At 40.7% G+C, this 14,000-nt stretch overlaps 1 protein-coding gene across 1 annotated transcript; it reads right to left on the reverse strand.

The window, feature by feature from the left end:
* Positions 1-375: 375 nt before the first annotated feature.
* Positions 376-885, reverse strand: LOC139860323 (uncharacterized). Its single transcript, XM_071849090.1, has one exon. The coding sequence runs from the start codon at positions 883-885 to the stop codon at positions 376-378; it is 510 nt and encodes a 169-aa protein (XP_071705191.1).
* Between the last annotated feature and the right edge of the window lie 13,115 nt (positions 886-14,000).

The raw sequence follows: 14,000 nt of genomic DNA on the forward strand, positions 1-14,000 counted from the left end.
TTATATGTTGGGCTCCAATAATTTGTTTGGGAACCAGAATAGAAACTAGGGTTCTGTCTTCCACTACCCCTGTAACCTGAACCTCTGCCTCGATTGTTATTTCCCCGAGAAGATCCACGACCTCGACCCTGATATGATTGATTGGAGGGACGATTGATGGTTGGTGGTGGTGGGGTTGCGGCGGCCACAAGGGCAGTATCGATATGTGGGGTAATTGATTGAGATGTTTGTTGCTTTTTACGAGTTTCTTCAAGCACAAGAGCAGAACGAGCATCATAAAAAAGTCGGTAGTGGTGTGGTGTACGACAATTGAGAAGCAATGGTGTCGTAATTTTCATTCAGACCAACAATTAACTGTAAGACGATTCTATCGTCTTATAGAGCAGGTCCTACACTTGCAAGTTGATCTGCAATGAGTTTGATTTCATTGCAATAGGCTGAGACATTAGGGAATTGATCAAGCCGAGTGTTAGAGAACTTATGATGAAGATGAACAGCTCTCGTGTTCTGATTGTCTTGAAAAATAGATTGGAGTCGTTTCCATGCTTGTTCTGCAGTCGTGTCAGGTTTGAGGATGGCACCCAATAATACGGCAGTGATGGTGTCGTACATCAATTGTAGCACAATGGAATCAATTCGATTCCATTCTTCTGTAGTCTGATTGGATTTAGGAGGTGTAGTGATAGTAGAGGATGAATAAGAGGTGTTTGTTGTTTCTGGTGTTTTAGGTATGATATGATCGATGACATTGAAGGCACGATAGTGGATCTTGAATAATTCGGCCCATTGAACGTATTTTCTATTGTCCATGTCGAGGACAATCGGTACAAAATTTTTGATGTTATTGACGGTGATTGCTGGATGGAATTTGCCAGAATCAGTCATTGTTGAATGAAGATTGAGAATTGAAAGGTTAGAGGTGATCGGAAATTGCAGATAGAGGAGAAAAAATTGATATCTAGCTCTGATACCATGAAAGAATGCAAAGTGTTGATTTGTTCATTCATCTGTCGATGCCTATATACAGCTCATTGGTGTCTATCTAAGGTAACAGAATTGTCATATTTTAGGCAACACAATCTGTACCATATTAGTCATATAGTTACTTACATATATTACTTGGCCGCTACTCTAATGTTATCTATTATTGTTGGGAAGTTATCCCACATCGATCATGGACAAAAATAAATGTATGCATATAAGTCAAAGGGGAAGTCCCTCTATAACCAATTGGTTTTAAAAAAAAAAGAATAAACTCTTGGACTTATATGTTGTACATGTTGTTGAACTATACGATTTATTAATTCTGTCATGGTATCAGAGCTTACGTAAGCGGTTTTACAAAGCGAGTCCGAGTCAGGCCCCCATGTGTGTGCCGCCGTCGCTACAAAGAGATTGAGTCAGGCCTTCTTCTTGCCGCCATCTCTACAACCGTTCCACGCCTCGATGTGATGGGGCGTGTTGGAAAGTTATCCCACATCGATCATGGACAAAAACAAATGTATGCATATAAGTCAAAGGGGAAGTCCCTCTATCACCAATTGGTTTTAGAAAAGGATGAACTCTTGGACTTATATGTTGTACATGTTGTTGAACTATACGATTTATTAATTCTGTCAAAAAGCAAATTATAAATATTCTCTTTTTAATATTGATTTTTTTTATATAATTTTTGTGTTGGTATTATTCATGGCAGTGAGATTAGTTATAAATATGAAACTAATTTATATATGGAAAGCTAGAGCTACGTTTATCATTTTCCTTATTTTATTTTTATTATTTATTTTGTGAAAGGCAAAGCTCCAAATGTAACCGATGAGGATCGAACCTGGGTCTCCTTTAAAGATTTCCAATCATCCAACTATTAGCCACACATTGGGGTTTGCTATGATTAGTTGATTGAAATTTTAGGAAGATTAGGGTGCATTCGTTTACCTCTTAATTGAATGGTTTATCGATGAATGTTGAGTCATTCAATAATTAGCGAGTTTGTTTATGACTTATAAATGGTGCTATATGGTTCAACATGCAGTGCTGAACTATGCATAGTTGAATTTCTCTCTCAATCATCAAACACCTAAATTTATGTAATATTCTTTTAAATTATATCAAGAACACTTATTAAACAACTATTTTGTAATTTTTATTAATGTGAAAGGTTAATAAGGTTATTTTACATTATTCTTTCAAAATGATTATCATAAATGTTAGTCATTCGGAAGCAAATTCATTCAGAACCTTTGAACAATTAAGATTATTACACCATTCAACGCTAAATTATCCAGCTTTTTCAAATACACCCTAAGTAATACCCAAGACATTGACTTAAAAGTTGCAATAACAAAAAAAATATTGGCAAATGAATTGCAGTGTGTGTCTCTATAGTCGACATCATCCTTTGGGTTCATTGTTTATCGGACATGAATGGGATAGTTCTTTCAACAAGGTTTACGTAACGAATTTCCCGAAATTTTTCGTGCGCAAAGATATATGGAACCCTTTTGATAGCTTGGGTTGTTTGGTTGATGCGTTATTGTCCTAAACAAATTGTCCAAGCTTGGAAAGAGATTTGGTTTTATTCATTAGGGACCCTAATTCCCACGTTCGTTCTCTGTGTTCTCTATCTGATGTTTGGGTATATAGCTATCATGTCCATGTAGCTATTGCTCGTTTCCAATGAGATAATTTTACACCAGCAGATACCCATGCAAACCCTAAAGTGCCGATTCCCAAGGGCAACCATAATGCTAGTGTTAGCGTTACTCTAAATTTTCCTAAAAAAGGGTGATAGAATTGCTCTTAATGACTACTTCAGTGGTAAAAGGTGAAAAAACCTGAGGAGGTCATTGATATTGTGAATTTTGATTTGGTGTCTCTCGATGATTCTATGCGTTCTCTTATGGTCAAAGTGCGGGATATCAATTATCTTGGAATGCTCTACTCCATTTGTCATCAATGGGGGGTTTCTTGAAATTTCTATCAAGTTTGTGGTCTGTGGGCATGTATTCTGTTTGAATCAAGTGTGGCTCGTGACTCGTTCTCTAAGAATGACTTTATACTTTCAATCTTCTCGGTGATGGGTGTTCCTACTCCAAACTTTTTTATTGATGAAAGAATTGTTTGGATTGAGGTTTTGGGTCTACCGTTATGTGCGTGGAGTGTGGGGGCATTTAAAAAGATTGCTAATACTTTTGGTAAGTTCCTTCGGTTCCCAACAAACACTAATAATCGTTTGAGTTGTAGACGGATGTGAGTTGCTACTAAATCAATCCGTCCCGTCTCTATTTACACCAAGGTGCGTATTCGTGGGTCCTTGTTTCCAATTCATATCCAAGAAGTAGCTACTTGGAATGTAACCATCATGGAGGATTATTCTTTTGATCATTCGGATGGTGTCTAAATGGGTTATGAAGAATCTATCAATGGTGATGGACTGGAAGATGGTCACTTGCAAGAACCTTTCATTAATGTAGCTAAGGCATCTACTTACTACTGATGACATTGGATCACACTGTGAATGCCATACTAACTAAGGTGGATTATACTCCACCTCCAGCTCCTTTTGTTAATGTTGATTCACCTTTGGATCACACTATATCCCAACTAATCTTTGCAACAAATCGGACCCTGCCAAATTGGTTTATTCACCTTGTTGTGTGGGGGCTGGCTCAGTCGAACATAAGGTTGCCACTCCTATACCGCCTATCAAATCCAAGCAAAATTTCCCAAAAGCGTTTGTAACAAGCAAAAAGAAAGATGTTGCTGGATTTTCTGTTCTTCACTAGTTCACGTGCTATCAGATATCGCAGACATAGGAGAAAAACTTGGTCTAAACGTTGATGCTTGTAGCACTAACTTCACAGATATGCTCAATAGAATGAGGGATGATTTGGTTAATAAATGAATGTGTTATCCCTCAAAAACTGTGGAACGAAACATCGTAGCAAGGGGGATTGGGTCAAAGAGTTAAGTTTCAAACACAACGTGCATTTTGTTGGCTTGCAAGAATCCAAAAATGCATCGGTAGAACATTTTCGTATTAAGTGCATGTGGGGTAATTACAATTATGATTTCGCGTGTAGCTTGTCACAAGGTCATTTCGGGGTTATCATTTCTATATGGGATCCTATGAGAATTGTCAAATCTCGATTTGGTCCCAGCGTTCTTATTTATTATTCAATGTAAATGGTGTTCGGGTGATGATACTTCATGGCTAATATTTACTGTTATGACAATTTGCCTAGCGCACCCACACTAGCGGAAGCGAGGATATAATTGTTTGAGACAAACTTGCAAGAAATAAAAGAAAGCAAAATAAAGTAACTGATAACACGACGATTTAACGTGGTTCGGAAAAACTCTGCCTACGTCCACCACAAGAGTCTCCTTTATTCTTATAATATAAAAGAACGTAGTACAAGAAAAAGTACACTATGAGTTAACCCAAACCCAAGCCCCCTTAGATTTTAGGATAAAATTTAACTTTCCCGTACACACTTTTACACTCCTTACAAGAATACAACTCTAAGACCTCACAAACAAACACACTCCATTGAAACCCTATCAACTATGTTTTATCATTTGTGATACTTGATCCTTACTTGGATCACTTGATCCCACTTTTGGATGCCCTATATCCTTTCCAAGTCCATCTATTTATAGATGCACATATACATGTGAAAACATTAATGACATGCCGTCTTCTTTGACTTGAAACATCGAGAGCCGTGTATGCCTTGCTGTGACGCCCCGTACAAAACCATCGTGTACGGATCATCAACAACAGGATCATCACAAGGTCAAACACTATATGTTGTTTGAAAACCGATTTGCATTCATCAAAAAGATAACGTTTTACAAAGATAACATGTCATAAGACTTATTACAAACCATTGTTCCAAAACAACATAAGTTTACGAATACAAAACATAAGTTTCATAATTTGAGACATCTCTAGTAATGCAGCGGATAACTAGTACAGTAGGTCCATAACAGCAATTCAATAACAGCATGACAGTAAGTGAAACAGCATGACATTAAGTCTAACAGCATGACATCAAGTCTAACAGCGGAAGAAATAAACCTCTAGGCACCTGAGAAATACACGCTTAAAAAGTTAACACGAATGTTGGTGAGCTATAGTTTAAGTTGTAATAGTAACGTAAGATAGGCCACGAGATTTCAGTGCTGCAACAGCGTATCAAAATAGTATGAAAAGTATATGCATAACCGTGGGCACCCGGTAACTAGACTTAACGTTTATAACCCCCTGAAAGTACACTTGGCGAGTGCGTATGTTCACGAAGTATTAAACACTCGTTAAATGCTAGTGCGACTAGCCCGAGTGGGGATGTCAAACCCTATGGATCCATATCTAAGATTCGCGTTCACCGGTTCAAAACCCAATGACTAAACGTTACCGTGCTAAAGGGAATGTTTATGCCGTTATATAACCCACATACATACAAAGTTTAAGTACTCGTGCCTAGTATATAAAACGTAAAAGCGCATGTATTCTCAGTCCCAAAATAGTTAAAGTAAAAAGGGATGCTATAACTCACAGTGATAAAAGCGGTAAAGTCGGTAATGAAAGTACGCAAGTAGTAAGTTGGTCCGAAAGGTCGTCAACCTAAATCAAAGGTTACTAGGTCAGTAGGTTGTCTTTATAAATTCTAATAGTGCATAAAATAAGTTTAAGTGTCATCATCATCATCATTCATCATCATAAAAGCTAAGTAAGTTTGACGAGAATAGAGATCGAAACAATAGGCTGACTTCGGTCAGCTGCTACGACCTCTACGTAAATCGAAAAGACGCATGGTCAGTGGCTATGGCTCCGTATATGAGTCCCCTTAACAGCTGACCAATTCTTAGAACCTAACTCATCTTCGTTTGACTGTGGCAATGGTTTAAGTGCGAGTAGGTCAGAAATTTTAGCACAACGTTAATAGGGTGTAGTGACTCTCGGAGGGCCATAAACGGAAAATCATCTACTCGAACCGAACTAACTGAAAATCAACTTTCCAGTAGCCCAGGTGGTCTGATCAGATATGAAAAACAGTAGGTAAGTGCTTCGATGGGGTTCTTGGTGCTTGATGCTCATCACGGTTCTCATCCTTGATGCTTGTAGCTTCAAGTGTACAACTCGTTGATGGTTTAGCATCACTTTTGACCAAGATTCACCATCAATACACAATATGTTAAGACCAAGTAAGAACACAACTCATTCATGAGTCTTAGATGGATGATGAACCAAGGTTTCATCATATCCTTAGTCTTAACACAATTTCAATTCACAATAACAACTAAAGTTACAAACTTTACATTAATTCAACAAGTATAAGCACAATCTAAGTCAAATGAGGTGATGGAACCCTAAGCTAGAGAGCTTGGATCCATTTCACACAAGTTACAAGGTTGCAAAGCTAGAAAGCTTGAACCTTTAAGTGTTCTTGAAGATCTTGAAATATAAAGATTGGATCTTTAAGATATATGAAGATCACAAACACAAGTTTGAATCTTTTTCACAAAACAACATGATCGAAGCAAAAAGAACTTAGATCTAACAAAAAGATATGAAGATTCAAGCTAGAAAGCTTGCATCTTGTTTGTTCTTGAAGATCTTGAAGCATAAAGCTTGGATCTTGAAGATGCATGAAGATTACAAACAAAAGTTTGAATCTTTATCATAAAATAGAAAGATTAAAGTATAAAAGAAGTAGATCTACAAAAGATATGAAGATTCAAGCTAGAAAGCTTGAATCTTCCATGTTCTTGAAAGATTCATGCTTGAATCAACAAGATATAAATAAGATCAAAGCTAGAAGGAACTTGATCTCCATGAGATAATGATGATGATACACGAAAATGTTGAAGAAAAGAAGAAGAAAAAGAAAACTTACAAGCTAGGAAAGGAAGAAAGAATAAGTGTGTGAAAAGCTAAAATGATCAAGTGTTAGAATGAGGGACTAAAGGCTAGTATTTATAGGCAAATGAAGATCACATGGATTGATGACATGGCCATGAGGCCATGGGTGGTGGTGGACGGCATTTAGAGGGGGAGGGGGAGACAAAAACTTGCTTTTTGGCTAATGGTGTCTAAAGTGTGTCCTTTTGCTAGAATCTTATGTAACATTTGGATAAACCTTATCCATTATGCTAGTATGACTCATTAATTAATTAATTTATTATTTATTTATTATTATGGGCCACTAGTAATAATACTTGGGCTAATTAATTGGGTCACTAGCTAGAGTAGGGTGGGCTTGAGCCCAACAAGGTAGAAAGTCCAACAAGACTAACTATTGGGCTTTAGCAATTAAATAAATAAAATTAAGCATCCAAAAGCCCAGGTAATTATTATGATAAAATAATAATTAATATTTCGCAGTCCAAAAGTTCCGGTTTCGACAAAAGTCAAACGTGTGCGCAGTTCGCGGTTTATTCGTAACGGCAAGTAACACTAACGGTTATAAAGCATCCAATGGACAAGTTAAGCATTCCACATACACCAAGGCATGTTTTTAAGTATATATGAATATAAAACACGTGTGCCAAGGTTCCAGAGTGATAAAGTAACACAGTTCGCACAGATACGCAGTTTCACTAAAATACAAGGCACAAAAGCAAGTCGAAAAAGTCGGGTCGTTACATTACCCACTTGTTATTGGAAATTTCGTCCCGAAATTTAAGCTGAGGCAGGTGTTGGAGTCGAGAAAAGGTGAGGATACTTCTGCATCATTTGATCCTCTCGTTCCCAGGTGAACTCAGGTCCACGCTTGGCATTCCATCGAACTCAGACAATTGGAATCTTATTGCGTTTCAAGGTTTTGACCTTACGGTCCATAATTTCGACAGGTTCTTCCACGAAGTGGAGTTTGTCATCAATCGTAAGTTCTTCCAATGGTATGATAAGTTCCGATGGAGCAAGACATTTCTTCAAATTTGATACATGGAAGGTAGGATGAACATCACTTAACTGAGTCGGAAGATCCAAACGGTAAGCAACCGGTCCAACACGTTCCAAAATCTCAAAAGGATCAATATATCGTGGGTTTAACTTTACGCGCTTTTCAAAACAAATTACACCTTTCCAAGGTGCGACCTTCAACATTACTCGGTCACCTACGTTGAATTCGAAGTCTTTACGTTTAAGATCAGCATAACTCTTTTGACGATCGCGGGCCGTCTTAAGTCTTGCCTGAATCTGAGAAATCTTCTCCATCGTTTCATGGACTATCTCGGGTCTGATGATTTGCACTTCGCCTAGCTCGGCCCAACAAATAAGAGAACGGTACTTGCATACAACGCTTCAAAAGGCGCGACTTTAATACTTGAATGATAACTGTTGTTGTAAGAGAATTCGGATAACGGCAGATGCCTTTCCCAAGACTTTCCGAAGTCAATAACACAGGCACGTAACATGTCCTCTAAAGTCTGAATCGTTCATTCGCTCTGACCGTCAGTCTAGGGGTGATACGCGGTGCTCATGTCGAGACGGGTTCCCAAGGCTTCTTGCAAAGAACGCCAGAATCTGGAAGCAAAACGGGGATCGCGATCTGAGATAATTGATAGAGGCACACCATGACGAGATACAACCTCTTTGATGTACAGTTGAGCAAGTCTCTCCATTATGTCTGTTTCCTTCATTGCTAGGAAATGAGCAGATTTGGTAAGACGGTCAACGATTACCCAGATTGTATCGTATCCGCCCACCGTCTTTGGTAGCTTCGTGATGAAATCCATTGTAATTGCTTCCCATTTCCATTGTGGGATTTCTGGTTGCTGAAGTAATCCAGATGGCCTCTGATGTTCAGCCTTAACCTTCGAACAAGTCAAATACCTTCCAACATAAGTAGCAACATCCTTCTTAAGATTTGGCCACCAATACTGTTCCTTAAGATCATGGTACATTTTTCCGGCTCCTGGATGAATCGAATATCTCGACTTGTGGGCTTCATCAAGTATAAGGTTCCGTAAATCTCCATAACGGGGTACCCAAATTCTTCCGGCATAACATTGGAGTCCAGACTCCTTAACCTCGAATTTAGAGACGAGAATGTTCAGGTATTCACGAGATATGTTCTCCTTCTTGAGAGCCTCTTCTTGGGCTACTCGAATCTGACTGTGAAGATTCGAATGGATGGTGATGTTCAGAGCCCGAACGCGAAGAGGTACCGTCCTCTCCTTTCGACTTAATACTTCAGCTACAACATTGGCCTTGCCCGGATGGTAGCGAAGTTCACAATCGTAGTCGTTTAGCATCTCAATCCATCGACATTGTCTTATGTTCAGTTGTTTCTGATCGAAGATGTGTTGGAGACTCTTGTGATCGGTAAAGATAGTACTCTTTGTTCCATAAATATAGTGTCTCCACAGCTTCAATGCGAAGACAACGGCTCCAAGTTCGAGATCGTGAGTAGTGTAGTTTCACTCGTGGACCTTCAGTTGACGAGATGCATAGGCAATGACCTTCGTTCTTTGCATCAATACACAACCAAAACCATTCTTCGAAGCATCACAGTACACAACGAAGTCGTCACTGCCTTCGGGAAGAGATAAGATAGGTGCAGTGGTTAACTTCTGCTTCAGGGTTTGAAATGCTGCTTCTTGTTCTTTTTCCCAAACAAACTTCTTCCCTTTATGAGTTAACGCAGTCAAAGGACGCGAAATCAAAGAGAAACCTTCAATGAACCTTCGGTAATAACCGGTAAGACCTAGAAATTGGCAGATGTGAGTCGGAGTAGTGGGGGTTTCCCACATGCTGATAGCGTTGATCTTGGCGGGATCAACTTTGATACCTTGATCAATCACAATATGACCCAGAAATTGGACTTCCTTCAGCCAAAATTCACACTTGGAGAATTTGGCATAAAGCTGCTCTTGTCTCAAGAGTTCGAGCACTAACCGAAGATGTTGCTCATGTTCTTCTTCGCTTTTGGAGTAGATGAGGATATCATCTATGAAGACGATAATGAATTTATCCAGATAAGGCTTGCAGACACGATTCATGAGGTCCATGAACACGGCTGGTGCGTTGGTTAATCCGAATGGCATCACGAGAAAATCATAATGACCATAGTTGGTTCTAAATGCAGTCTTCATCACATCACTCTCCTTCACCCTCAACTGGTGATAACCGGATCGCAAATCGATCTTAGAGTAAATGCTTGATCCTTGTAGCTGATCAAAAAGATCGTCAATTTGGGGAAGAGGATATCGATTATTGATCGTTAATTTGTTGAGTTCGCGATAGTCGATACACATGCGGAAAGATCTGTCTTTCTTCTTCACGAATAAAACAGGTGCACCCCAAGGTGAAGAGCTCAGTTAGATAAACCCTCGGTCGAGCAATTCCTGTAGTTGACTCTGCAATTCTTGCAGTTCTGAAAGTGCCAGACGATAAGGTGCGCGAGCTACGGGTGCAGCTCCCGGCACTAGATCGATCTGGAACTCCACTGCTCTGGGTGGCGGTAATCCAGGCAACTCTTCTGGAAAGACGTCAGGGAATTCATTCACGATTCGCACATCATTCACGCTCTTCTCCTCTGATTCTAAAGCCTGCACGTGTGCTAAAACGGCAAGTCGTCCTTTCTTCATAATCTTCTGCGCTTTCATACAACTAATGAGATTCAGTTTCGAACTACATCTCTCTCCGTATATAACCAGTGGCTCACCATCTCCTTTTGGTATACGAAGAGCTTCATCTCCACAGATGACATCAGCCCTTACTTTAGTCAACCAGTCCATGCCGAAAATCACGTCAAAGCTTCCCAATTTGATGGGTATCAAGTCAATTTCGAAATCCACGCCAGCTATGTTAATAAAAGCTCCTCGGCCAATTTGTTCAACATTTTCAAGTTTACCGTTGGCTACCACGACAAGCATACTTTCTTTTAAAGGAACCAATGACCAATTTATCTTATCACAAAAGTGTCTACATACATAACTTCTATCGGCACCCGTATCAAATAGGACAGAAGCTAAAAGATTGTTGATAGTGAATATACCTGTCACCAAGTCAGGGTTCTTGCGCGCATCCTTTGCATTAACATTAAAAGCTCTACCTCGCGGTGGTCCTCCGTCCTTCTTCTTATTGGGGCAATCATTCCTAAAGTGGCCCTGCTGTCCACACTCGTAGCATTTTCTTGGCCCATTTGGGTTTGTCCTTGCAGCTGGAACGGGAATCTTGCAGTTCTTACCAATGTGATCGATCCTGTTGCACTTTTCACAGACCACATTACAATACCCAGTGTGGTATTTGTAACACCTCTTGCATTGCGGTAGGGTACCTTTGTAGTTCGGGTTGGAGCTTGTGCCGGGGTTGGGGTTTCCACCATTGTTGTGTCTCTTAGCGGGGGTTTGGTCATAGGTTCTTCCCTTGTTATTATCCCACTTGCGCTTGTCACTACTACACGCTTCAGACTTGGACTTCTCCGGTTCATCGATGAGAATCTGATTCATGAGTGTATGCGCCATGCGCATTCCTTCGGGAACATTTGGTGGCTTGGACGAGGTGACATTACCCTTGATGGACTTAGGGAGTCCCCAAAAGTATCTCTCCATACGCTTGAATTCCGGGGTGACCATGGTAGGACACATAAGAGCTAACTCAAGAAACCTCCGATTGTAACCATCGAGATCGTTGCCAACAGCTTTCAATTGCATAAACTCTATTTCCATCTTTTGTATCTCGGTTCTCGGACAATACTCATCAATCATAGCCGCTTTGAACTCCTCCCATGGCGTAGCATACGCCTCATCAATACCTTGTGCATGTGCCATGGTGTTCCACCACGTGAGGGCGCCATCAGATAGCGTGCAGGAAGTAAATTTGGTTTTGTTATACTCGGAACAGTTGCTGACTCGGAATACTGATTCAAGCTTTTCAAATCATCTTGTGAGACCAACAAGCCCCTCAGTTCCGCTGAAGTTATGTGGTTTACAGCTCTGGAATTCCTTGTAGGTGCACCCGTTTTGAACGGGTTGGATAACCGGCGGTGGTTCAGCTTGAGGGTTCATTTTTGCCAAGGCTGCGGCGACTCGTTCATTAATCATTTCTTCGATTTGAGCTGATGTGAATGTTGTTCGTGTGTTTGCCATTGCCCTTCGAAACAGAAATTTTGACTTAAGTCAAAATCCAGCATTTAATATATAATAATATAGTATATAGTAAACAGGGAAACAACACAACGCATGCCAATATAGTAACGCAACCAGGTATAAATACCGCAAAACCAACATACAGTAATGTAAATAGAACACTATGCAAGGATTAAACAACGCAAAGTTCCATTAATAAAGAGTTGCATACATAAGTTCTTACATTACATAAGGAAAACATGGAGCTACAAACGAGATTACAAAATGAAAGCTCTATGGTGACGGTGGGTAAAGGATGTCCAGCACATGGGACATCTGCTCCTCGAGCTCAGTCACCCGAGCATGGAGGATCTCCACCTCCCTTGCCAGTTCCTCGACAGAGGGAGGGGCTGGCAGAGCAGGCGGTGCTGCTGGTGCAGGTGGGGCTGGTGGTGCGGATGGTCCGGCTCCAGAGGTAGATGCTGCACAGCGGTAAGGCTTACGCACGAACGGATCAGCCGGGTAAGGCACGACTCGCTTACGGGCGATAACCCTACGACGCTGACCATGTGCGTTAGTGAACGCTCGACCTCCGTTGATCCCCGGAATAAAGGTGCCATCGAAACGGTACCGCTTCTTCGGCGGGGTGGAGGGTGGCTGCACAGGTGCATCATCAGGGTTCTCCTCGTCGGAGTCATCGTCACTAGTGTCGTCTGTGGATGAGTCGTCGGATGATGAATCAGCTGGGGGTGGCAGTGATCGGCGACTGGTAGTCATGATCCGGTATCTGAAAGGTGGGATCGGTATGACACGACCATCAGGAAGGCGTCGGCACCAATGGTTATGCTCATTACGGAACGGAACGTCCCCGTATTCCCCAGGAATCACAACACTACCTGGGCGGGGCTGTGGCTCCTGAGGTACCGGGGAAACTGGAGCTGGAATCTCCGGAGGGTCCTGGGCTCCAACTGCGGTAACCACTGGTACAGGTGTATGGCTGCTGGTTCCAGAGGATGAAGCGCCGGGGTCACTGGTTAATGGGATCTGTGTGTCGGTAGCAGTAGTAGGTGAGGTGGCTGACGAGTCTGAATCGCTGTCCAAAATAATGACAGGTGGAATATCCGACATCTAAACAAGTAAAATAAATTTTCCATATCAGTAAGTCATAAGCAAGCAAGTATTAGGCACTATAGCAACCTAGCATGGCAATTAGTACTAATCAGAGATAACATGTGAAAGCAGATAGTAATCATGCAAAGCCAGAAATAGGCATACAGCAAGTTCACATGGCAGTAAAGATAAGTAATAGCATGCAGTAAGATCATACAGCAGAAAGTAGGCAAAGCATGCAGTAAGTCTCGCAGAAACAAGTAAACGAGCTAGTTGTAGATTAGTCCTATTAGTGAATCCTACTTAGGTCTGATCTAGACTCACTAATGCAACCTAATTCCCTACAACCAATGCTCTGATACCAACTGTGACGCCCAGTACAAAACCATCGTGTACGGATCATCAACAACAGGATCATCACAAGGTCAAACACTATATGCTGTTTGAAAACCGATTTGCATTCATCAAAAAGATAATGTTTTACAAAGATAACATGTCATAAGACTTATTACAAACCATTGTTCCAAAACAACATAAGTTTACGAATGAAAAACATAAGTTTCATAATTTGAGACATCTCTAGTAATGCAGCGGATAACTAGTACAGTAGGTCCATAATAGCAATTCAATAACAGCATGACAGCAAGTGAAACATCATGACATCAAGTCTAACAGCATGACATCAAGTCTAACAGCGGAAGCAATAAACCTCTAGGAACCTGAGAAATACACGCTTAAAAAGTCAACACGAATGTTGGTGAGCTATAGTTTAAGTTGTAATAGTAACGTAAGATAGGCCACGAGATTTC

This window comes from Rutidosis leptorrhynchoides, chromosome 7 (assembly GCF_046630445.1).
Source record: "Rutidosis leptorrhynchoides isolate AG116_Rl617_1_P2 chromosome 7, CSIRO_AGI_Rlap_v1, whole genome shotgun sequence".
Classification (NCBI taxonomy): Eukaryota; Viridiplantae; Streptophyta; class Magnoliopsida; order Asterales; family Asteraceae; genus Rutidosis; species Rutidosis leptorrhynchoides.